The sequence below is a fragment of the Lepisma saccharinum genome, chromosome 1 (assembly GCF_977018435.1).
Source record: "Lepisma saccharinum chromosome 1, izLepSacc3.1, whole genome shotgun sequence".
NCBI classification, from domain to species: domain Eukaryota; kingdom Metazoa; phylum Arthropoda; class Insecta; order Zygentoma; family Lepismatidae; genus Lepisma; species Lepisma saccharinum.
The window spans coordinates 180,204,769-180,232,628 of NC_139229.1; the positions used below are offsets into that span (position 1 = coordinate 180,204,769).

At 35.5% G+C, this 27,860-nt stretch overlaps 1 protein-coding gene across 3 annotated transcripts in view; it reads right to left on the minus strand.

Moving 5' to 3' along the window:
• The window catches only part of LOC145990403 (uncharacterized), a 64,414-nt gene that overhangs the window by 21,762 nt on the left and 14,792 nt on the right, over positions 1-27,860 (minus strand). For all 3 annotated transcript variants that reach the window (XM_083126101.1, XM_083126104.1, XM_083126106.1), the window contains exon 2: positions 2,765-2,931. In XM_083126101.1, coding sequence (XP_082982227.1) covers positions 2,765-2,914 — 150 coding nt within the window. In that variant the 5' untranslated portion in view covers positions 2,915-2,931. The remainder of the gene's footprint in view (positions 1-2,764; positions 2,932-27,860) is intronic.

Below are 27,860 nucleotides of genomic sequence, written 5' to 3' on the forward strand. Positions count from 1 at the left end.
TACGAGGCATCACACACAAAAAAAAATGTTATCAAGAAAAGTTGTTTACCTAGATGCAGGATTGTCAAAAGTCCAGGAACCCATAAATTCTAATGGGTTCCGCAACCGGAACGGAACCTTTTTCTTTTTCTCGCCCAATTTAAATTCGGTCAAAGTTGGCTAGTGTTGCATTTCACTTGGACCAAATGTAAACTGATCTGGACCGTATTTAAATTGATCCGAAAAAAGTGTGTGGACCGTATTTAAATTGATCCGGAAAAAATTGCCTGGACCCAGTGGCGACTCATGCTCTGGCTCTATGGGTGTTCTCGCGTCCAGAAGTGTTATACCACCTCTGTCAAATACTCGCACCCGTTTTTGCGTACATAATGATGCTTAATATACTGGCAACCCAAGTTTTGATCATCTTTCACTGAAAATGAGTTATATTTCATGATTTTTTAACACTGATTTTTTACAAATTTAAATTATTTCGTAAATTATCCAGCCAATCGCGAGAAGAGCGATGTAATTGTGCAATATGTAATTCAGCATCGATAATATGACAATATCGCTCAAAACATAGAAATACCGATCTACCTAGGTACAATATCAATACTATTGTCGATTTGCAAAATATTTCCTAACTTTCTCCCGCGCTCCGCTCATATTAATGAACAAAGAGAATATCAACATTGGAGTACACCAAAGAAGCCGATCCAACTACCACATGGAGGAAACCAATTGTAATCTATCTAGCTGTTGTTTATTTCTAATGACAGACTGATCGAACCAAGCAAACCAAGCGAAATCAAGAGAATAATAAATCTTAAAGAAAATTAAAGTACTCACTCAGTTCACACTGCCATGCTTCGCACTTAAGAATTTTTCCTTCCCTCCCGTCTCATCCATATATTGCTGCAGTTGCTACATCCTTTCTAGTTAACTTCCCTCCAAAAATTCAACAACGTTAAATATTAAGTCTCTGCTTTCGCTATGTACAGTTACCATATTCATCATGAAATCAAACAGTTTGCACTGAAACAGGTACGAGCTTTTGACAACGCTAAACAATTTTGCAACTCAGTAACAGCCACACATAATGCAAAACAGCTGGCTGATTGATGTACGCTCCCTTCGCATTGATAATTCGGCTACTGCGCTACAGAGACCGTTTATTTTGGCCAAGATGCACTAAGCAAATGCAATATCAGGCATGTTTAAAACAACCGTCTCGCTTTCAGTTGCCTCCCTCCCCTTCACCCTTTTCTTCCCCTTTTATGCTCGGGACAGAATCGGAGGGACAATATACCATCGAAATTTTCCTTTTCTAAAAAAAATTCCCTCAATTTGCAATGATGTATGGGTTGCCTCGACTCTGTCACACCATCTCTAATGGAATGGGTTTGCAACACTACATTTGCTAGCTCACCGATCGCTGCGTTCACGGCTTTCCTAAATGATGCAACCTCCCCTCACACGGCGCTCAAGCCAAAAGACCAATCAGCGTCTTCTACGCGACTGCTGCAACAGCGTCATAGGGAGCGAAACTAACATTGTGTTTAAGCCCCGACCGCGGCTCGGTCTACGCGGGTTGATTTCACTGATCGCAGGCTTCTCCACCATCTCTCTTGGTGGAGCGGCGTGGAAACACTTGATGTTTCGAAGGAAATAAAGTTCAATAAATAAGTATAATAATAATGATTTGCATTACAGATTTATTTGGGTGTGCACGTGCGAATAGGCAGAAGCCGCTACTGGCTGGACCGTATTTAAATTGATCCGGAAAAAAGGTTCCTGGACCGAATTGAAATACTTTAAACATAAAAGGTTCTTTACGGTCTAAAACCCATTGCTGATTTTCTCTTCCGAACGGGAATTGAATATATTTACAATTCCTGGACCTTAAACAACCCTGCCTTGATGACCTCTGTACTCTGTGAAATTTTATGCGGTGACTGCCCGCTGTATATACCGTTCATACCGTATTTCAAGATAGAGAACGAGACGGGAATTTACAACTAGATAAGAAACTGAGAGACTGCCAAGTGTCGTCTGGATGCCATCCCTGTTCAGAAATTAGCAAATGCGTAGTTTAATTCGCTGCTGTCGCCTGACCAAAACTAGTTTTCTCAGATACAGTAAAACCTCGCTAATCCGGACTAATGGGGGGGATAAGTTGACCGGCTTAACGAAAGTCCGGATTAACTTAAATAACCTAAAAGAACAGTAGAAAGTGTATTAAAACTCCGTTTATAGCAACAAAAGACGTTCATTACGGTGCATTTAAAGGGCATAGGCCTAAATACACTATACAGTACAGTACAAAGTCTGCGAGAAATAGAATTTCATCAGTGCGAAGTTCTCTTGTTGACTTCTAGCCACATTTAAAACCTTGCATTCTGCTTTTTTTCCCCTTGTTTTATCGGTATCCGGATTAACGAGGTTTTACTGTATTTTGTTACAAGCTCACTGCTCGATGCAAGATGCCCATGCGTCCTACACAGAAACAAATACTAGCGTAAATTATTTCAGTGTGGACACGCAACTGCTAATTTGGTGTGTGGTAGACTTCGGAAATTGAAGATTTGTCGCTCGCTTTCGACATCTAAGAGAGCACGGCCCTCGCCTGGGTTAGACGATCCCTCGTTTTTAAAGGAGCTAATTCAGCTGCTGTCAATAAACGATGAAAGAACTGGTAATCGGAAAGAAGCAAAGGGCAGTAACCGAAAACAAACGAAGAAAGGGGAAATTGTGAGTTAGGATAAAGAAGTAAATCACTGACCTTTATTTCTGCGAACGTGACCGGCTGCGTCCTGTAGCGACCCGCTCCACCTCTGTGCATGTTCTTCCTGACTGCTCGGCGATACACCTGGGCGTGAAGCCGGGACAGCGGCTCGGGATACACCGCGTCCATGTGCAGCTCTTTGGCCATACGCCAACACCATAAAGCTAAAAGCAATACAAGAATCGCAGTCTTAATAGTTCATTCTTAGTGTTTAGAAATTACGAGAAAACTCACAAAATCGAATACAGTAGAATAAAAAAAAAATAGCAATAAGAAATATTATTATTATTATCAATATTAAAGAGTAATAAAGTAAAAAAAAAGTAAAAAGTAAAGTGCTCCCCTGTGCATAGCACCACGCCATGAAGGCGTATAGGAGGTATGGGGGTAACGCCCCACACTTTCTTGATCCGGTCCTGAGTGGGGGTGATGTGATCAGCATCACACCCCTGACCGCCTTTACCCCCCAGGGTTTCCCCCAGGTACCCATGTTATTCGACGCTGGGTGGGCGCCGGAGCCGGAGTAATAAGGTTATACATTTTACATATAGTACATTATACGAAAAGTGTCCTATACTTGTATTAGTGGTGATATTTTTATTTTATTTTAAAAATCGAACGATATTGAAAAATGGGAGGGGAACTCTGCAGTGCCGTGACGATAGAGCGACATACTATTTCCAAACTATTTTTTTGTTGTGTACCTCATGTGAAAATAATTCAAAATGGATGTTTGATGTTTCTGCATTTTTCGTTTGTTTTATTTCTCAATAGTAGTAAGTTTAATTTATGTTTAAAAAGCACGAAATTTGGTACAACAAAGAGAGAAATTTGTCGGAGACAGATTTTCATTTTCATCAACATTATAATTGAAAGTACTAAGGCGCTAATTTAATTAAAAGTAAAACTTTGTGGTGGTAATATAGCGTAACAGAAGGAATTGTAACTTTTGTGCACGACTGCACATTGCTCGAAAAGGAACGGAAAACCAGCTTATAGGAACAGAGCATGGGTTCTACCATGAGCCTTCGCTGAAGTACAGTTTCTTTATTTTTCTAGTTAAAAACAAATCAGAAAATTCTTATTCAATACAAAGTTTTTGCTATTTTGCTTCTTTGTATTTGAACGTCCTTCGTATACGAGAAGTTTATGATATTTTGGATCAACTCGTCTGGTAACAGCCCAATTTCCCTTGAATTTTACATCTAAGAAACCACTGCAGCAACAACACCCTCTGGTGGCTGGCCGCAAAAGCCGAGTGCCATAGCACAAACACTTAATCACGTCCTTCCGAGAACGGTTGGCGGACGACCACATGGTTCATTTGCCAGCTAAGCAGACCAAATGTCGCTAGTACCTTAGCAAAGGAACAAGCACGTCTTTCAACGATCTAGATAAATGACGCACAGAAGATTATTATGTTGTTTTGTGATATTTTTTGATTAGACAATTTGCTTTCAAATTACAAGATTGCATGAGATGGTCGATGTCGACTCCGGCAAAATTGGAGCAGCCAAAAGCAATAATATCACTTACAATCTGGTTTTGAGTCTCAATTTTTCATCCTCAACTGACAGAAACCAGTCGCCTTGTGGAATTTCCACACCGTGGTATGGAGTTGAATTAAGATCAGGCGACCCCTGAAAGTACAGCACCGTTACTTGGCGTTGCGTAAGAACCAGGTGATCCCTTGGAGATCCTCAACTGTAGATTTACATTGCATAAAAACCTGGGCCTCCGAAAGCCCACAACTGCAGGACGTGGTTGCACAAATACCAGGCAACCTCTTGAAGGTTCGCAACTGTAGCATAAGGTTGCATAATGACGAAGAGGTCATTATGAAATATCCGCAACAGTGAATTCCAAATCACCTAGTGTCGCAAAAAATGCACGGAAGTGATTTCTGGTCGAACACAGAGCGATGAAGTTTCACTTAGCGAATGTAAATAACGTAAAGCAAGGGAAAGGCTGCGCCATCAATCCTTGCTTTATCTGAGATCTGCCAAACAGCTCTTCATCAAAGTGTAGGCCAACGGCCCCTGCACTGCCATTACGCAATTTGGGCACGGTTCCAAATAAAGAATTTCCAGCAGCAGCTTTCTTACGCGTGAAAAGATGAACAGAGAAAACCTTGACGTTTGTCCAAATTGTCCCGATGTTTGCGCTTAGAGCTCCCGTATGGGAGGCAGGCATGTCACCGTTTCATTTATGTGTGGATTACATGGATTTGATGATACGAGCTGCAACTTCACAAAGATTTTCTTTTGTCAAAAGCGTTCGACGGAACTGTACTTAATTCTATCCTGGATTGTGCTGTGTAATGTCTCTCCATTGGGAGGATCGTACCCGTGGCCTCTTGATTATAAGGTGACAGCGAAGATGTGAACCATGGCGGGACGAAGTACCAAATCGTCGTTAAAAACAATCTTGACCTTCATGAAACTACCAATCAGATCAGAGAAGCCTACTAGTTGTGCCAATACTTGATTTAAGGAGATTGTATAGTTGACGTTTTAATTTTCCTATTGTACGTACTTTATCCACACAGTGACATACGAATATTGTGAATTGAATATATGTGGTGCAATATCTAATATAATGTTATTAAATGATGTGTTATTAAGATCGAGTTTTAAATAGGCACTATGATAATTTAATATAATTGTCATGTATATTGCATTGATTATCATTGTAAAACCGTAGTTGATAGAATATGTGGTAATACCAACAATGCAACTTATCGAGATTGCAATTTTAAGGCCACGCTGCCTCCATGAGCTGAAAAATCATATGGAAGCAGATATTGAGCCTTACATTTTGTGGTAAAAAGTTGTGTTTTGGTGATTTCATCAGTTCACTTTAGAATAGAGCTTCAAAAGTTAATCGGAAAAGTCGAGGAAAACAAAGAAATTATAGGCACGGCAACTCTGATCCACACAGCTGTAAAGTACACAAGGCTCAAAAATAACTTACGCGAGCGCCGTGGCTGTCATCAACGTCACGCGGGAGCTAATGCGCATGACCGGGAAATGCTGAAATAGCCGCCCGCAATTGTCACAATCTTTGCGTTGAGAGATATTTAACGCGTGTGGCCCAGTCCTTGCAAGTGCCCCTCTCTGCCACTCGATAACTTCTCGTAGAGACTGAGAGAGAAGAGCATTCAGAACAACTGCTGCTGGCTGTATTGCCTTACATTTTGAGTAATTTTCTTCGCTTTTTAGGGATATTCTCAATACGAAGAATCGTGAACCACTCACAGGAATCACTTCGTGATTACCAACTTTCTTTTAGTTAAATGTCTATAATGAGGACATCAAGTGCAAGTTCTTTTGAGGCCGTTACGTAATTATCGTTGGTTATAACAGCCTCAAACATTGGTGTACGCAGTGGAGGGGCTGATGGGGCTACAGCCCCTCTCGATATTTATGAAAATCAAAAAAAATTCAAATGAAAGAAGTAAAGAACTCGGGAAAATCAAAGTTGCAAATGCTAATTTCCATTTAAAATGAGCCTCTATTACCATTTCCTCTGTCTTCGAACAACTCTTAAATCGAATATAATATCCATCTTTTAAATTCCAACCCCTCCGAAATAAAATCCTGTGTACACCAGTGGCCTCAAACATCTGTAAATTTTGTTTGGACAGTTCCACTCCATGTCGCTTTGGATCAAACCGATAAGAGCTGGGGATACAACGCGATGAGGCCTTATGCATGACGGGAACCTAACTGAAGATCAGAGGCGCAACCACGCATTTTTGTCGGGAGTAGAAGCTGAATACGCCAAGGCCTGTTTTCTTCGTGGGTGGTCCTTTATTTGCACGTACTTAGAACTAATTTGCACGGGTGTTAATTAATTTGCACGTAATTAAGAACTAATTTGCATAATATGAATAAATTAGCATGTACTTAGAATACTTTACATTTATGTATTTGCATGTTTATAACTTTTTATGAATATATAATTATTTATTTTATGAAAAATATGTATATAGAAGTTAATTAGAGGTACTAAACGCTATGCATATGTTTTTATATTCATTACTGCAAAGTATGTAATGTATGAAATGTTAATATTAATGTTTATAATATTGAAAATAAGAGTTTATGGTTTATGAACCGCTATGAACGGTGGTAATGGTACGAAAGAAGACGGTCCCGGTACTCGAACCCGCGATATGTAATATTATTAATTAGTACTATGTAATAATGTATGTTATTATATTATGAAACACGGTGGTGCAACACGCTAGACAGAAGACGGTGAACTCCGCGCTCCGCGCTGAGGGTAGACGAGAAAGGAATTTGGGGGAAGAGCGGTCAAGGTCAAATGACGTCAGAACGTCAGAACAAAGGAAGAATCTGATTGACCAATCAGAGAACGCGTCGGTAGATTTTCAGAACCGGTTTTTTCAAGGTTAACCAGTACGCAAGAACAGGGGAAAGCTATGCAATACTGTAGTAAGGCAGGGGAGGGATTCAACCAGACAACAAAGGATGTCTGGAATGCACAGCAATGGTCAAATCTCTGAAGCTATGCGGTTTCCGCCGCCAATTAATATTCCGCTCAGGTTTGCCTCCAAGGCACAGGACGCTTTAGCGCAGGGTTTTTTTATCTGTACTATGAAGAAGGGAGAGCTATTAGGGACGGGGCCTACAGTTTTCACCATTTGCTTTTATCACGGGGTAACGAACCTAGGACCCTTTGATTATTGATTTAGGTAGTAAATGTATGTTACTGTGTGCTATTTAACTTAATTTTGAGTTTATTTTTTACCAAACTTTGACTTTATGTCAAACATTTTCACAGCTTATCCTTATTTTTACCAAAATAACACTATTTGTACTATTCAAGCAACATTTTTTATTAAATTTTGCACTCACAAAAAACATTTTTTCAATTTTTAACTTATTATTTTACAATTTTATGTTAATTTTTTTACCAAAATAACACTATTTGTACTATTCAGGCAACATTTTTTATTAAATTTTGGACTCGCAAAGACATTTTTTCAACTTTTAACTTATTATTTTACAACTTTAAGTTAATTTTTTACCAAAATAACACTATTTGTACTATTCAAGCAACATTTTTTATTAAATTTTGCACTCACAAAAAACATTTTTTCAATTTTTAACTTATTATTTTACAATTTTATGTTAATTTTTTTACCAAAATAACACTATTTGTACTATTCAGGCAACATTTTTTATTAAATTTTGGACTCGCAAAGACATTTTTTCAACTTTTAACTTATTATTTTACAACTTTATGTTAATTTTTTACCAAAATAACACTATTTGTACTATTCAAGCTACATTTTTTATTAAATTTTGCACTCACAAAAAACATTTTTTCAATTTTTAACTTAGAGTTTAGTATTTATTTAAATTTTTTCAAAAACACTAAAAAAAAGTACTTTTAGCTAAAATGTAAGCCACAGAATATATTATTATTATTATTATTATTATTATTATTATTATTAGGGTTTACTGATTTCCACTATGCTATTTTTGGTTCTGTATTTCTATATGTATTTATTTAGGTCCGGTTACGCCTGCTACGTAGGAAAGTTTGTTTATTTTAGAGTTTGCTGAGTATTTTGTTACTTTTATACTAGGTAAAGTTTCCAAAATATATCAGGTAGGGCTCCATCCATATACTTTTGTTTTTGCTGTTTGGAGATGATGCGATCAGCACCACTCTCCATCTGCTTTTTATTTTATGTACCCAATATTATTTTGAGGCTTAGTGAATTCTAGAGCCTATTTATGCAGGAGAGAGGGCTTGAAAATTTTCATTTCAGATAACCCACAACTATTTGTCAGAGTATTTTAAAGGATATTTTATATTTATTATGTGCTACTAGAATATCAAAGCTTGCTTAATTTTTATGTCTGTAACGCTGTTATTGTATTTCTAGCTAAGGCTTACTGGATAAAGTACACGAAATGTTTAACATTTCGATTATTTGCCTAATTTTTAGTGTAACGAAAATTATTGTGTGTCTATAAAGACTGAAATGCCTTTACCGAAGGGTCCATAACTGGACGCTTACGAACATTGTTCCTTTTTTTTAAAAAAAATATAACCATTTATCAATATATTGACAATTCACAGGACAAGACGAAGTTCACAGACGACTGACTATATGGACCATAGGTTCACTTGCTAAATGTTGTTTCTATGCTAGAAGAATAATTTAGCCTTATAACCTTTTTCAAGGTATTTTAGAAGTATTACTGGATTTTTTGGGTGCATCAACATTTGGGTTATTTCCATTTGGTTTATTATACGAGGCTACAATCACTATCTGAACACTGAAATCCTCTGATTGAAACTAAAAGCTTAGGGTGTAACTAGGGATTTAGTATGTATAGCGACAATTTATAGGACAACATGAACCTTACAAAGGATTACAGGTGACGTAGGACCACACGCCAGAGCTTTGTTAATCTGCAAGAAGCAGTTGCAACTAATGCTATGAGGAAATGAGGTTGATTTTTACTGTTTCACAAGAATGCTACCTTTTATACACCCAATATTTGCTTTTTCAATTAACTATTTGTACCAGAAGCACACAGGTCAACTCTAACTACACTTCGATTTATATAAATGTGGCAAGAACTATATTTCTGAGGAAGTACGCAAAAGCAGATTACCCGATTAAAGTATCTGAAAAACAGATTTTTCTATGCAAGTATATTTTTATTGACTGGATTATTTAACAGATCAAACAGAAAGACTGCAAAATTCATTAAATGTAGTTCTATAGTATAGGTGGTTTCAGAGATATAAAAAGAACAAATATAAGATTTCGCTTTTTTTGCTTCTGAGGCTAATCGCGACGCTAAGGGTAAATGGCGAGGAAATGTAACGGAGGACAAACAGTCCCAAAAGTTATGAGCTGCATGTAAGTTAATACCACAGAGATATTACAGTAGGTGTAGGTTCTACCACTAGAACTTTTCTATCATAATAATACTGGTTATGCTGTACTGTTAGCTAAAGATGCTGATATTTGAGAAACTTAAAAGTTTACTCACGACTTACTGTTGCAAAAGATCCGATGACAAAATTTAAAAATTGTTATCGCCCAGACAGGGACTCGAACCCTGGACAGATAGGTTAAAAGCCTAACGCTATACCAACTAAGCTATCTGGGCACAAGGTATTCTTTTCTTCAAAAGTTAGTTATGTTAAGAAATATATTGAAACATGTGAGAACACTCTTGGTCTGGTTCGACAGAGAAGGAGACAACATTTCCAAATATTTTCAGACTGGGTGTATTTTTCCACTATAGAGGCCTTCATTATATGTAATTCGAAACGCTAAAGTTCAGCTAGCTTCCAAAATTGAGGTAAAGATTGTGTTTGACGAGATTAACAAGTTACAATTATATCCAGTTACGGACAAATAAAGCTAAAACTCTCAGATTTACTGTACTAGCCAAGTTTTAGTAACATTTTCTTCACTTTAGTACTAATACCAAAGAAATAGGTATATTTTATTTATAATTTGACAAAATGTACTAGTATTTAATTCACAAAGTTAGGTAAAAAAACAGTATTTTAAAAAAATATTGTTACTGCCTTCAAATTTTATGTTATTTAGCCACTAACAACTGGTTTACACTGTTTGACATCCTTTAAATAGCAAAAGAAGGAATTATTTGTTTAGTATTTTTACTACTTTATATTTATTTAAGAAAACAATACTACGGTTTAACTTAATTTTTAACAAATTGTTACTAATTTATATATCAAAGTTATGTTATTTAGAGTGTTTGAAGGCGTATAAAGTTAATATTTGTACTTATCAGTGCAACTAACAATTATATTTTACACACAAAAGATAATGTTTACAGTTAAATCACTTGAATCAGAGAATAATATTTTACAGTAATTGATTCATTCAGCACTAGTCAGTACTTTTATGCATCAGAAAGTTTTCTTAATTTTCTATTATGCATGCTATTTTGTGCTATTCTTAAAATGTATTTCTAAGGCAAACTGGTTTAATTTTCTGCTTATAATGCAAAGTTGACATAGTTTTCGCACAATGCTTTGTACATTTGTTATATTCTCTACTTACAATTCAAATATTATGCTTATTTAATGTATAACTAACTAACTCTCTAGCCTTCTTAAACCCGAAGGTTCATGGCTGCAGCAACACATGCCTTTCATCTGTCCCTGTCCTGAGCAAGATCTATATACTCCTTTCCTTCCCTACCAATTTCCTTTAGGTCCATCTCTACATTATCCCTCCATCTTTGTTTTGGTCTTCCTATTGGTCTTTTACCATCAGGTTTCCCAACAAGAATCCTGTATATTTTTTTCCTCTCCCATTTGTACCACATGATCTACACACCTAAGTCTTCTTGATTTAATTATTCTAATAATATCTGGACATGAATACAAATTATGTACTTCTAAATTATGTAATCTTCTCCACTCATCTGCCTCCTCATCTGTTTTAGGCCCAAATATTTTCCTAAGGATCTTATTTTCAAATACTCTCAATTTATGTTCCTAGCTTATACTGTAGTTATTATATCTTTTTCTATCAGCTTATTTTGAAATTAATATTATTAGGTATAGTCTTTGATTTATAACTATATTGCTTTTTTATCAATTTATCTAAGAGTACACGCAGACAAACACATGTGTACACACTTTTATGTAAATAGATATGCCTTTTTTCAATATTTTAGTATGAAGATTGCACTTTAGCTATTTAAGCAAGGGTAGGAAAGGTAGGATTTCTGAGAATTTGTTGCAGGATTTTGTTGTCCAAGTATAGATGAGAACTGAGCTGGGAGACTGTTTTGAACATTTTCATGATAGTTTGCATGTGAACTGTATGCAAATTGAGCACTATTGACTGTGCATGCTTCTAAGTTTTGCTGTTATTTTACATCAAGTCTGTGAGACTGTAGTCAGTTTTCCCATTTCAAGTAGTTTTTATTGATTGTATTTGTATATGTTTTGGGGACTTAGCAGTTTTATGTTATGAGTCAGTTTGTTGTAGAATATTTTTACCGGATTGTTTTGAGATATTGAGTGTCTGCTGTTTTACTTGTAATTATTTTCCTTCTTGTGTTGTGTATTTGACTATATTTTGTCCAAGTTCGTATTATTTAGAATAATTGTTATTGACTTGTAGATGTAGGGAGTAATAATCCTTTGCAAGATGCCCTATACTTTAGTCTGAACATTATTCTTAGTGTTCACTTTTGAAGCCTTAGTATTCTGGTAGTATTATTAATGTAGAGGTAAATTAGGCTGAAACGTAGGCATTTTTTCTGATAAATTATACTCACTTAGTTGTTTAGCAGGTAGAAGTTGCATGATGGTTTACTGCTGATGATGTTAATTTGCTCTTCTTATGTACTACGTATGATGTAGCTTACTTGAGTAACTGGAATTTTCTACTGAAAAAGGATTGCTTGTCTATTTTATTCCTATGTTGTTGAGTTTGTCCATAAGCAAGCCATGTTTTTACTCTATTCTATGCCTTGGAAGAATCTACTTATATTGTGTTTGCAGTTTTATGCTTCTCTAAGGTTTCAGCTATGTAGTTTTTAAACTGTGCTATGGCTTAACTATTGATTTCTTTTTCTGGATGCCATGTTGGTTCTGTGTATTCCTTTTGCTGCTTGAATTTGACTTAGGTTGTTTGCTTTTTTTCTTACATCCTTATTTGTTTATTTGTTCAGTATTTTTTATTTTTTTATATTTTTTTTACATAAAAAATTCAAAGTACATTGTTAAAGTCAAAGTGTGTTAAAATTTAATTTTTCAAAGTCAAAGTTTTAAAAATACAATTTTCTAAAATGAAAAGTTATAATAGTACATTTTTGTTAGTAGAAGTTTTTATACTAGGGTAAATTATTTTGTTGTTAATTTAAAATTTGTTAGTTAATGTAAAATTAAAGTAATTAAAATTCAATTTTTCAAAGTTAAAGTTTTAAAAATACAATTTTCTAAAATGAAAAGTTATAATAGTACATTTTTGTTAGAAGAAGTTCTTATACTAGAGTAAATTCTTTTGTTGTTAAAGTAAAATATGTTAGTTAATGTAAAATTAAAGTAATTAAAATTCAAAAAAAATAAAAAAATACTGAACAAATAAACAAATAAGGATGTAAGAAAAAAAGCAAACAACCTAAGTCAAATTCAAGCAGCAAAAGGAATACACAGAACCAACATGGCATCCAGAAAAAGAAATCAATAGTTAAGCCATAGCACAGTTTAAAAACTACATAGCTGAAACCTTAGAGAAGCATAAAACTGCAAACACAATATAAGTAGATTCTTCCAAGGCATAGAATAGAGTAAAAACATGGCTTGCTTATGGACAAACTCAACAACATAGGAATAAAATAGACAAGCAATCCTTTTTCAGTAGAAAATTCCAGTTACTCAAGTAAGCTACATCATACGTAGTACATAAGAAGAGCAAATTAACATCATCAGCAGTAAACCATCATGCAACTTCTACCTGCTAAACAACTAAGTGAGTATAATTTATCAGAAAAAATGCCTACGTTTCAGCCTAATTTACCTCTACATTAATAATACTACCAGAATACTAAGGCTTCAAAAGTGAACACTAAGAATAATGTTCAGACTGAAGTATAGGGCATCTTGCAAAGGATTATTACTCCCTACATCTACAAGTCAATAACAATTATTCTAAATAATACGAACTTGGACAAAATATAGTCAAATACACAACACAAGAAGGAAAATAATTACAAGTAAAACAGCAGACACTCAATATCTCAAAACAATCCGGTAAAAATATTCTACAACAAACTGCCTCATAACATAAAACTGCTAAGTCCCCAAAACATATACAAATACAATCAATAAAAACTACTTGAAATGGGAAAACTGACTACAGTCTCACAGACTTGATGTAAAATAACAGCAAAACTTAGAAGCATGCACAGTCAATAGTGCTCAATTTGCATACAGTTCACATGCAAACTATCATGAAAATGTTCAAAACAGTCTCCCAGCTCAGTTCTCATCTATACTTGGACAACAAAATCCTGCAACAAATTCTCAGAAATCCTACCTTTCCTACCCTTGCTTAAATAGCTAAAGTGCAATCTTCATACTAAAATATTGAAAAAAGGCATATCTATTTACATAAAAGTGTGTACACATGTGTTTGTCTGCGTGTACTCTTAGATAAATTGATAAAAAAGCAATATAGTTATAAATCAAAGACTATACCTAATAATATTAATTTCAAAATAAGCTGATAGAAAAAGATATAATAACTACAGTATAAGCTAGGAACATAAATTGAGAGTATTTGAAAATAAGATCCTTAGGAAAATATTTGGGCCTAAAACAGATGAGGAGGCAGATGAGTGGAGAAGATTACATAATTTAGAAGTACATAATTTGTATTCATGTCCAGATATTATTAGAATAATTAAATCAAGAAGACTTAGGTGTGTAGATCATGTGGTACAAGTGGGAGAGGAAAAAAAATATACAGGATTCTTGTTGGGAAACCTGATGGTAAAAGACCAATAGGAAGACCAAAACAAAGATGGAGGGATAATGTAGAGATGGACCTAAAGGAAATTGGTAGGGAAGGAAAGGAGTATATAGATCTTGCTCAGGACAGGGACAGATGAAAGGCATGTGTTGCTGCAGCCATGAACCTTCGGGTTTAAGAAGGCTAGAGAGTTAGTTAGTTATACATTAAATAAGCATAATATTTGAATTGTAAGTAGAGAATATAACAAATGTACAAAGCATTGTGCGAAAACTATGTCAACTTTGCATTATAAGCAGAAAATTAAACCAGTTTGCCTTAGAAATACATTTTAAGAATAGCACAAAATAGCATGCATAATAGAAAATTAAGAAAACTTTCTGATGCATAAAAGTACTGACTAGTGCTGAATGAATCAATTACTGTAAAATATTATTCTCTGATTCAAGTGATTTAACTGTAAACATTATCTTTTGTGTGTAAAATATAATTGTTAGTTGCACTGATAAGTACAAATATTAACTTTATACGCCTTCAAACACTCTAAATAACATAACTTTGATATATAAATTAGTAACAATTTGTTAAAAATTAAGTTAAACCGTAGTATTGTTTTCTTAAATAAATATAAAGTAGTAAAAATACTAAACAAATAATTCCTTCTTTTGCTATTTAAAGGATGTCAAACAGTGTAAACCAGTTGTTAGTGGCTAAATAACATAAAATTTGAAGGCAGTAACAATATTTTTTTAAAATACTGTTTTTTTTACCTAACTTTGTGAATTAAATACTAGTCCATTTTGTCAAATTATAAATAAAATATACCTATTTCTTTGGTATTAGTACTAAAGTGAAGAAAATGTTACTAAAACTTGGCTAGTACAGTAAATCTGAGAGTTTTAGCTTTATTTGTCCGTAACTGGATATAATTGTAACTTGTTAATCTCGTCAAACACAATCTTTACCTCAATTTTGGAAGCTAGCTGAACTTTAGCGTTTCGAATTACATATAATGAAGGCCTCTATAGTGGAAAAATACACCCAGTCTGAAAAAATTTGGAAATGTTGTCTCCTTCTCTGTCGAACCAGACCAAGAGTGTTCTCACATGTTTCAATATATTTCTTAACATAACTAACTTTTGAAGAAAAGAATACCTTGTGCCCAGATAGCTTAGTTGGTATAGCGTTAGGCTTTTAACCTATCTGTCCAGGGTTCGAGTCCCTGTCTGGGCGATAACAATTTTTAAATTTTGTCATCGGATCTTTTGCAACAGTAAGTCGTGAGTAAACTTTTAAGTTTCTCAAATATCAGCATCTTTAGCTAACAGTACAGCATAACCAGTATTATTATGATAGAAAAGTTCTAGTGGTAGAACCTACACCTACTGTAATATCTCTGTGGTATTAACTTACATGCAGCTCATAACTTTTGGGACTGTTTGTCCTCCGTTACATTTCCTCGCCATTTACCCTTAGCGTCGCGATTAGCCTCAGAAGCAAAAAAAGCGAAATCTTATATTTGTTCTTTTTATATCTCTGAAACCACCTATACTATAGAACTACATTTAATGAATTTTGCAGTCTTTCTGTTTGATCTGTTAAATAATCCAGTCAATAAAAATATACTTGCATAGAAAAATCTGTTTTTCAGATACTTTAATCGGGTAATCTGCTTTTGCGTACTTCCTCAGAAATATAGTTCTTGCCACATTTATATAAATCGAAGTGTAGTTAGAGTTGACCTGTGTGCTTCTGGTACAAATAGTTAATTGAAAAAGCAAATATTGGGTGTATAAAAGGTAGCATTCTTGTGAAACAGTAAAAATCAACCTCATTTCCTCATAGCATTAGTTGCAACTGCTTCTTGCAGATTAACAAAGCTCTGGCGTGTGGTCCTACGTCACCTGTAATCCTTTGTAAGGTTCATGTTGTCCTATAAATTGTCGCTATACATACTAAATCCCTAGTTACACCCTAAGCTTTTAGTTTCAATCAGAGGATTTCAGTGTTCAGATAGTGATTGTAGCCTCGTATAATAAACCAAATGGAAATAACCCAAATGTTGATGCACCCAAAAAATCCAGTAATACTTCTAAAATACCTTGAAAAAGGTTATAAGGCTAAATTATTCTTCTAGCATAGAAACAACATTTAGCAAGTGAACCTATGGTCCATATAGTCAGTCGTCTGTGAACTTCGTCTTGTCCTGTGAATTGTCAATATATTGATAAATGGTTATATTTTTTTTAAAAAAAAGGAACAATGTTCGTAAGCGTCCAGTTATGGACCCTTCGGTAAAGGCATTTCAGTCTTTATAGACACACAATAATTTTCGTTACACTAAAAATTAGGCAAATAATCGAAATGTTAAACATTTCGTGTACTTTATCCAGTAAGCCTTAGCTAGAAATACAATAACAGCGTTACAGACATAAAAATTAAGCAAGCTTTGATATTCTAGTAGCACATAATAAATATAAAATATCCTTTAAAATACTCTGACAAATAGTTGTGGGTTATCTGAAATGAAAATTTTCAAGCCCTCTCTCCTGCATAGGCTCTAGAATTCACTAAGCCTCAAAATAATATTGGGTACATAAAATAAAAAGCAGATGAAGAGTGGTGCTGATCGCATCATCTCCAAACAGCAAAAACAAAAGTATATGGATGGAGCCCTACCTGATATATTTTGGAAACTTTACCTAGTATAAAAGTAACAAAATACTCAGCAAACTCTAAAATAAACAAACTTTCCTACGTAGCAGGCGTAACCGGACCTAAATAAATACATATAGAAATACAGAACCAAAAATAGCATAGTGGAAATCAGTAAACCCTAATAATAATAATAATAATAATAATAATAATAATAATAATATATTCTGTGGCTTACATTTTAGCTAAAAGTACTTTTTTTTAGTGTTTTTGAAAAAATTTAAATAAATACTAAACTCTAAGTTAAAAATTGAAAAAATGTTTTTTGTGAGTGCAAAATTTAATAAAAAATGTAGCTTGAATAGTACAAATAGTGTTATTTTGGTAAAAAATTAACATAAAGTTGTAAAATAATAAGTTAAAAGTTGAAAAAATGTCTTTGCGAGTCCAAAATTTAATAAAAAATGTTGCCTGAATAGTACAAATAGTGTTATTTTGGTAAAAAAATTAACATAAAATTGTAAAATAATAAGTTAAAAATTGAAAAAATGTTTTTTGTGAGTGCAAAATTTAATAAAAAATGTTGCTTGAATAGTACAAATAGTGTTATTTTGGTAAAAAATTAACTTAAAGTTGTAAAATAATAAGTTAAAAGTTGAAAAAATGTCTTTGCGAGTCCAAAATTTAATAAAAAATGTTGCCTGAATAGTACAAATAGTGTTATTTTGGTAAAAAAATTAACATAAAATTGTAAAATAATAAGTTAAAAATTGAAAAAATGTTTTTTGTGAGTGCAAAATTTAATAAAAAATGTTGCTTGAATAGTACAAATAGTGTTATTTTGGTAAAAATAAGGATAAGCTGTGAAAATGTTTGACATAAAGTCAAAGTTTGGTAAAAAATAAACTCAAAATTAAGTTAAATAGCACACAGTAACATACATTTACTACCTAAATCAATAATCAAAGGGTCCTAGGTTCGTTACCCCGTGATAAAAGCAAATGGTGAAAACTGTAGGCCCCGTCCCTAATAGCTCTCCCTTCTTCATAGTACAGATAAAAAAACCCTGCGCTAAAGCGTCCTGTGCCTTGGAGGCAAACCTGAGCGGAATATTAATTGGCGGCGGAAACCGCATAGCTTCAGAGATTTGACCATTGCTGTGCATTCCAGACATCCTTTGTTGTCTGGTTGAATCCCTCCCCTGCCTTACTACAGTATTGCATAGCTTTCCCCTGTTCTTGCGTACTGGTTAACCTTGAAAAAACCGGTTCTGAAAATCTACCGACGCGTTCTCTGATTGGTCAATCAGATTCTTCCTTTGTTCTGACGTTCTGACGTCATTTGACCTTGACCGCTCTTCCCCCAAATTCCTTTCTCGTCTACCCTCAGCGCGGAGCGCGGAGTTCACCGTCTTCTGTCTAGCGTGTTGCACCACCGTGTTTCATAATATAATAACATACATTATTACATAGTACTAATTAATAATATTACATATCGCGGGTTCGAGTACCGGGACCGTCTTCTTTCGTACCATTACCACCGTTCATAGCGGTTCATAAACCATAAACTCTTATTTTCAATATTATAAACATTAATATTAACAATTCATACATTACATACTTTGCAGTAATGAATATAAAAACATATGCATAGCGTTTAGTACCTCTAATTAACTTCTATATACATATTTTTCATAAAATAAATAATTATATATTCATAAAAAGTTATAAACATGCAAATACATAAATGTAAAGTATTCTAAGTACATGCTAATTTATTCATATTATGCAAATTAGTTCTTAATTACGTGCAAATTAATTAACACCCGTGCAAATTAGTTCTAAGTACGTGCAAATAAAGGACCACCCACGAAGAAAACAGGCCTTGGCGTATTCAGCTTCTACTGTCGGGGCGGGGGGCAAGTACCAGGATAAACGTGCCAATAATAATAATGTTAATAGCTAATAATAATGTTACTAATAATGTTATTGTAACATTATTATTATTATTATTATTATTGATTTGCTTTATTTTACTTCGCTTCTTGTGCTACTTTTGGCTAATTTTCGAAAATGGGGATGAGTGATGGCATAATGAAAATGATGAATGGATACTTGCAAACATCCATGCCCAAGCCGTGGACACTAAATTCCAAGTTTCTTTAATAAATATTATATACAGCATATATTATTTAAATACATTACGTAACAAATTCATCCATCTCACAATAAACCAAATGTGCACGCTCCTTTTCCTCAAAAGAATTGTTCATGCATTTAAAACAAAATCAATTATGACAAGTGTTATTTCCATGTCTGGTCATTTACAATGCATTACAGCGAACAAACACAAATCGCAAGCGAAGCGAGCAAAATATTTTTTGGATCCAATTATTTTGCAGGCTGAAATCAATATTAATTTAATAGGGCGCAAATAATTTCACGGAACTCCATGGCATTATATCATTTACAACTTTTGTGCCTCCCCGATGGTGTAGTGGTAACATTGTCGCCTTGTGATCAAGGGGTCCCGGGTTCGATACCCGGTGGCGGCACATAGTGGTTCGGAACCCACTTTAAGCTATAGGTCCAGTCTCAATTAGCCTTTCTGTGCATAAAGTAGACTTTAAAGAAAAACACAAATCAACCATTCAATTTTACAACTTTTTTGTCATTTAAATCGTTCGGCCGTCTCTCGCTGTCCCCTAGCTACGGTTCTGAACTGATAAGACTAAGAAAAGGAGGTATTGCGAGCGAAGCGAGCAAGGAAATTTTAAGGAAAGTATCTTTATTTGCATAAAATTTGAAGTTCTGGGCGGTAATTGCCCCCTGCAGGTACACTTGATCGTCAATGTTTGTCCCCCCTAGAACTCATTTCCGACCAATTTTGGGGGGGACAATGCCCCCCCCCTGTGGTTGCGCCACTGCTGAAGATATTCTTAACACCATCCTGCAATATCTTCACAGCCCCACAGTTTTCCTGGAAAGGCTACGCCGATCTCCCCATCACCATGTCGCGAATTTTCTGAACAATCTCATCGGATGTAGAAGTGCGAGCGAGATCTGTCCCCAACGTTAATCGATCTAATTCGCAATCATCTTTTTTTGTGATCCAAAGAATAGAAAACTCTATTGATGGACATATGGCTTGTGGTATATTCATGTGAAATATGTGCCTCCACCAAGATTCACACCCTCGCTCATAAATGGTCAGGCTCAAACGTTTTCAGTCAACCCTCGTATATCGATTCAGAAAAGCAAAAACATTCTTTTTAAATATCGAATCAAGAGAGAAATTAATGGAAAACATTAAATCATCTGTTCCCGAGCGATAGAGGTGGGACAGAAGGGCTGACGGGACGAAGTACTCCCCCTCTTAGTGTAAATTGAAACAATTAAAGTGGAAATTTGATCCACACATATTCGCCAATAATATAGATCAGTGATGGCCAACTTAACTCAAAGTATGAAGCCGCAGCTTACAACTTTCAAAGTGGCGAGGGCCGTAGCCCCTGCTCCTTCAAGATTTCCCTCACAACACTTAGTGAATAAATTAGTATTAAAAAGGGAACATAAAATGATAATGTACAATGTAAAATTGTTGATCGCCATGTTTATAATAATAGTATAGGTCTTTCCTTGCAGCCTCCATGCTGTTCGATCTTCAGTCATTCACTTTGTAGCAGCGTAGGAACCATTTATTTTGATGTCAAGCATTTAGAATATTTTTCTATTCCGGATTATCTTTCCCTTGAGCATTCCTTCAATAGCATCCGTCAGGATACAGTTTCTTCTCATCCAGTGACCCAAATTATTTATTTTTCCTTCATGATTAGCTCCAGCAATGATCTCTTTTACCCAAATCTCTCTAGCACTGCTTCATTTCTCACTTTTTCTGTCCATTTCAACCGTTCCATTCGTCTCCACAAAGGTGCCCACAGGGGAGTTTCATGACACGCCTGCGTCATGGGAATATTTTTTGGGGGGGGACAACATTTTATACCAATTCTATATACCTTCACACAAAAATGGAGGGATCGTATCGTTTGATTGACTTGTTATTGATTTTTAGTTTTGGCTATTATGTTTAGTTTTTCTACCTACCTGTGGGTGATCGCCGCGATAGGGTTGAAATGAAACACCACCTCTTATGCATTTAGAATCGGTTTGGCGTGGTATTCGCAGTAATACAAGGTTAGTCGAGCAGACAAACTGTGCAGAATAAGGTTGACTAACAATGGCAGTGAGCCTAAAATATCTAAGTAAACATATAGGCTATGCTAAAATATATCTGTATTATACAGTGACGCAACCACAGGGGGGGCAGAGGGTCATTGCCATATCCACCCCACCCCCAACCTTCGACGGAAGTCAATTCTAGGGTAGCAAGGGGGACAAATATTGACGGCCAAGGGCACCTGCAGGGGGCGGGGGGCACAGAGGAGCAATTATCCCTTCGATTTCAAATTTTATGCAAATAAAAATACATTTTGTAAAATTATCTTGCTTGCTTCCCTCTTATTTTCTGCTTTTCTCGTCAAGTTCAGAGCTGTAGCTAGGAGCGGCTGGAGTCGGCCATGGGCGCCGAATAATCTAAGAAAAACTTGTAAAAGAGAGAATGCCATGGCGTCCAGTGAAATTATTTGCGACCTATTAATTCAATATTGTTTTCAATTGCAAAAATTGGATCTAAAATTTTTCTTGCTCGCTTCGCTCGCTTTCTACTTGTTTCCTGTAATCAGGGTGGCGACAGACCTGGAAAACCTGGAAAACCGGGAAAAGTCAGGGAATTTGAGGTGTCAAAAAAAGTCAGGGAAATGTCAGGGAATTTCGTCTTCATTGACTTTTTTAATTTTTTTATTTAAAGATATCGTTATGGAATTCTGCACGGGAACAGAAAATTGTTATATCTCTGGCACTATGGGAGCAATCTACTTCGGATAAGTTTTGTTTCGCAGCTAAAACATAAGCGCATGCAACCGTGTACAATTCAGAACGCCGGACTGAGGAAGAGGGTTTGGGGGGCTCGACCCCCGAATTTAAATAGAGAAAACAAAAATCTGAAGTTTGCCCCCTCTTCTCCTACTATTTTGGGAACAAGGCGCGAACTTTAGTATTCTTTTCAAGGAATGGACATTTCTCAAGGGAATGAAACATGTTTCATGTTGTTGGGTGCCATACAAGTAGAATAATAAGCCAAAATGTGATTTTTTTTACGAAAAATATGTAACTTGCATTTTTGGAGGAAAATTGTTATAACTCGGGCACTATAGGAACAATCTACTTCAGATAAGTTTTGTTTTTCATATAAAACACCAGAGCATGCAACCGTGTACAATTCAGAACGCCGAACCGAGGAAGAGGGGCTGGGGGGCACGACCCCCAATTTTCAATGGGAAAAAAAAGGAGTTTGCCCCTACTTCCCCCGCTATTTTGCGTAGAGGGCGCGAACTTTATTATTATTTTCAAAGAATGGACATTTCTCAAGAGAACGTAACATGTTTCATGTTCTTGGGTGCCATAGAAGTTGAATAATAAGCCAAAATGTGATTTTTTTTTTACGAAAAATATGTAATTTGCATTTTTGGAGGTAAATTGTTATAACTCGGGCACTATGGGAGCAATCTACTTTAGATAAGTTTTGTTTTTCAGATAGAACATCACAGCATACAACCGTGTACAATTCAGAACGCCTGACCGAGGAAGGGGGTTTGGGGGAGCCCGACCCCGAATTTCAATGAAGAAAACATAAAAATCTGAAGTTTGCCCCCTCTTCTCCCGCTTTTTTGGGGATAGGGCGCAAAGCTTAGTATTCTCTTCAAAGAATGGACGTTTTCAAAGAGAATGAAACATGTTTCATGTTCTTGGGTGTCATAAGCCAAAATGTGAACACTGTTTTTTTTTTACTAAAAATAGGTAATTTGCATATTGCTCAGACAATTGTTATAACTCGGGCACTATGGGAGCAATCTACTTCGGATAAGTTTTGTTTTGCAGCTAAAACATCAGAGCATGCAACCGTGTACAATTCAGAACGCCGAACTGAGGAAGGGGGGTTTGGGTGGCGCGACCCCCGAATTTTAATGGAAAAAACATAAATATCTGAAGTTTGCCCCCTCTTCTCCCGCTATTTTAGGGAGAAGGCGCAAATCTTAGTATTCTTTTCAAAGAATGGACATTTCCAAAGAGATTGAAACATATTTCATGTTTCTGGGTGCCATACAAATTGAATAATGAGCCAAAATGTGAAACTCTGTTCGGAAATGTAGCATGGATATGTTGCAGAGGGGAGGAGAAGGTGGAGGTTGATAATCAATATGAATTTCCTAAGCTTGCTCCAGACCTGTGTCAAGAGTTTCCACCCAAACAGAGTATGAACATCCAAAAAGCACATCCATTTCGTAATCAGCACAATTATACCATGTGGTATCATCAGGCCAGTACGACCTTACTCTGATGATACCATATGGTATTATTGGGGTAGTAAAGGTTAAGCCTCTAAATATTACGTGGAAAATGCATTGAATTATATTTTTTTCTTGTCCATATGGGAGTAGTAAGGGGACTTGTCACGTAGTAAGGCATTTTGTTGGGCAAACTGAAGGAACGTGGAAACAAATAGGTTCCATTGGTACATACGATTTTTGTTGAATATCGCCACCTGACAAGGTATCTCACTACAACATGGGACAGAAATTGCATGGACTGCAACATCCAACAAAAATCGCATGCATAAACAAGAAGAGCTTTAGGCTGCAAATATGCTGCTGGAATTTTATTACTCTTCTGGCTCACTTCACCTTATTTAATGTAGCAGTGCTTACGAAGGTCTTCTTTCATCATCCTGACGTTACTGGTTTCGCACAAATTAACATACGTTTACAATGACATTGCAATATTCTTAGATATCAAGAAGAATTCAACCAAACGGGATATATATTGAATACTATCACGAAAAAGTTAAACATAAATCTGCAATGGTGAACGTTTTAAAAATTGGCAAGAGCATGCTCCCAACCTCAAATTTACTGTAACACTAGTATTGCATTGAAATTAACGCCACTCTTTGTCCTGTCTGTTTAAACTCGTGAGAGATGGTCATTAATGTCTCACAGGATAAGGTTAATGTCCAATATTATGAAACAAAATACTAATAATAAATACTTAAATATTTTAATATCATATTTACTAGATTCATTCAATCATAAAAGCAAATCACTTTCTTCAAGGATTGACTTTTCTCTGCCAGCCCTGCTAAATTTTCACTTTCCATCTACTATTTATATGAGGGGTGGCCAGAAAGTAATTTCCAATTAGTAGGGACATTAATTTTTCGCAAACGCCAAAACCGTGAAAAATGGTAATTGCTGGGAAGTTATGTTTAGGAATGTGTAGTGATGAAAATGTAAATGAAGTCCACACAGCAGAACCTAACTTGACGGAAGTTAAAGATGCTATTAAAAGGCTAAAGAATAACAAAGCACCTGGCATTGATTTAATACCAGCTGAGTTAATTAAATATGGTGGAAATTCATTAATATGTCAAATTCATAAATTAATTTGTTTAATATGGAATAAAGAAGAAATCCCTCATAAGTGGAAAGAATCCATAATTGTTCCTGTGTTTAAAAAAGGTGATAAAATGAACAGCAATAATTACCGTGGAATTTCTCTACTCTCAACAACATATAAAATATTATCTAACATTCTTTTAACAAGACTAACCCCATATGCTAATGAAATTATAGGTGATTATCAATGTGAATTTAAACGTAACAGATCAACTACAGATCAAATTTTTCACATCAGACAGACACTTGGAAAATAAGTGGGAATATAATCAAAATGTCCATCAGCTATTCATTGATTTCAAAAAAGCATATGATTCGGTCAAAAGACATAAATTATATAATATATTAGTAGAGTTTGGAATACCTAAGAAGCTTGTTAGTATGATAAAAATATGCACCAGTAAAACAGAAAGTAAAATTCGTGTGGGTATTAATATGTCTGACAAATTTACAATTCATGATGGGTTAAAACAAGGAGATGCATTATCTCCATTGCTCTTTAATTTTGCCTTAGAATATGCTGTTAGGAAGGTAAACGAAACTAAAGAAGGACTAAAATTAAATGGTGTGACTCAGTTGTTAGCATATGCAGATGATGTAGACTTACTGGGGAATGATGTGAATACAATTAAGAATAATGCTAAAATATTTTTCAAAACTCCCAAAGAGATAGGTTTGGAAGTTAACAAAGAGAAAACTAAATATATGCTTACAGGCCGAAACCAAGTGTTAGGTAATAATAAAAATCTAATTATTGATAACAACTCGTTTGAACCAGTTTCCAAATTCAAATACTTAGGAGTAATATTAACAAATGAAAATTATATTAAAGAGGAAATAAAAAGTAGGCTTAATTCAGGAAATGCATGTTACTTCTCTCTTCATAAACTTTTGTCTTCTCGTTTAATATCTAAGAAACAAAAAGTTAAAATATACAAAACAGTAATTTTGCCTGTAGTATTATATGGATGTGAAACTTGGTCTCTTACATTGAAAGAGGAACTTAAATTTAGAATTTTTTAAAATAAGATCCTTAGGAAAATATTTGTACCTAAAAGGGATGAGGAGACAGGTGAGTGCAGAAGGTTACATAATTTAGAACTACATAATTTGTATTCATGTCCAGATATTATTAGAATAATTAAATCAAGAAGACTTAGGTGGGCAGGCCATGTGGCACGAATGGGAGAGGAAAGAGGAGTTTACAGGATTGTTGTTGGGAAACCTGATGGTAAGAGACCTGTAGGAAGGCCAAGACGAAGATGGAGGGACAACGTTGATATGGACCTAAGGGAAATAGGTAGGAATGGAAAAGAGTATATAGATCTTGCTCAAGATAGGGACAGTTGGAAGGCCTGTGTTGCGGCAGACATGACTTTCGGGTTTAAGAAGGCTAGGGAGTTAGTTAGTTAGTTATGTGTAGTGATGTCTGGACACATTTTTCGCCCATTCGAAATATCGAAATAATGCGAATTTGGCATAAAATGCGAATTGTTGGCGTTTTTAACGATTTTTTTTAAAGAAATGTCCTAAAACAGCGTAAAATTCCATGAAATCCAACATTCTTGTCTTTTCTAGGCCATGTTTGTGTACATAGAACATGCAAGTTTTCCAACATTTTACTCAAGAGTAAATTGTAGAGTTAAACGAACATGGAATATTTCCGACAGACACATTAAATCATGTATTTCCCACGATTTTTTCAACTTTTATCAAAACCATTTGCATCACAGAGCAAAGTGGCAGGGTTCTAACAGGAGATCGAGTGGGTATCTACCGTCACACGGGAGCCACATCTTCGTATTTGTCACACGAGATATGTTTTGAATTACCAAGCTAAGTGCGCGCCATCGGCATTTGTCGAGCGAGTAATAATGGAGTTCACTCTTTAGGGCGTCTGACTACTATGCGAGAGACCCGGGGTCGTTCCCTTGCGGGGGAGAACCGGGATGTTTTCCACCTATTCAAACTGCTCCGGCGACCGCCCAGCATCATATGAAGCTGGTACCTTGAGGAAACTTTGAGGGATAAAGGTAGCCAGGAGCATGGTGCTGATCACATCACCCCCACCTTCAGCCGTGATCAAGAAAGTGTGGGACCCTAAATCTACACCCCTATACACCTTCATGGAAAAGTGCAGGGAAGCACTTTACTTTTACTTCCTCAAAAATCTGTTCTAACATATCAAACTGTCACGAAAATACGTAGACCATGTGACCTACAATTTAAAATAATAGTTTAAAAGCACAATGAAGTATTAAGTTTCGGTATATTTGGCAGATAAATGTTCTAAAACAAAAACGCGAATTTTGGGAAACGTAACAGTAACAAGTCAAAAAAGATAATGCCAATTTTTGGTGCTATAATATATCGGTATCTGTCACGTGAGATTGATTGATTTTAATTTTTTGGTGCGTCGCCACTTATGGTCATTATGCACCCTTCAGTATATACGGGGAAAATTCCATTATCTAAAATCCTTACCTTAAAATTTTAAAAAAGGGGTATGGAAAATAACTTTCAATATATCAAACTCTCACGAAGAGGCGTAAGCCATGTGACTTACAATTTGAAACAGTAGTTTAAAAACACCATGAAGGTATAATTTCAGCTATTTTCCAGAAAATGCGCTAAAGTGAAAATGTGAATTTTGGGAAAAATAACACCGTATAGTAAAAAATAAAAAATAAGAAAATACACCAATTTAAAAAAAATAACAAAATATTAAGGTCCCTACCGATTAGGCATAAATAAAACAATAATATCAGTAGTAATTTATTGCATTAGTAACAGTGAGTCCTAACTTAATTTTCGGCATAATCACCACCATTGTTCTCGCATTTGTCGTAGCATGGCACTAAATTTTGTATGCCCATGGTATATGTGTCTGACAAACAAAGACTGGAACTATCTCTACCGCAGTGTAGCTGTCAAATCCTTGCCCTGCCAGAAACCTATTCAGTTAAACCAGGAGATGAAAGTCGGTACATAAAGGGCAGGGCTGTACAGGGAGTGGTCCAAGATCTCTCACCTGAAGTTATGCAAAGGGCCCGTGTATACTCAGCTGTATGGGGTTGTGCACATTCGATTGGCCTTCCGTGAATTGTCTGCACCATCGTCTGACCATACTATCATTCACGACATCCGGTCTGCACACCTCACACAATTGCTGGTGGCTCTGAGCCAAATTCTGAGCATGCAATATAGGCTACATCGCAGTCTGTGGGAGACTGTATGATAGCTGCAATCTTTAACCTAGAACTGTCCTAAAACGGCTGCATTGCAACTGTACCAGATTACAGCTACATGCCACTTCTTCCTCCGAAAACTAGTACTGCGTATAG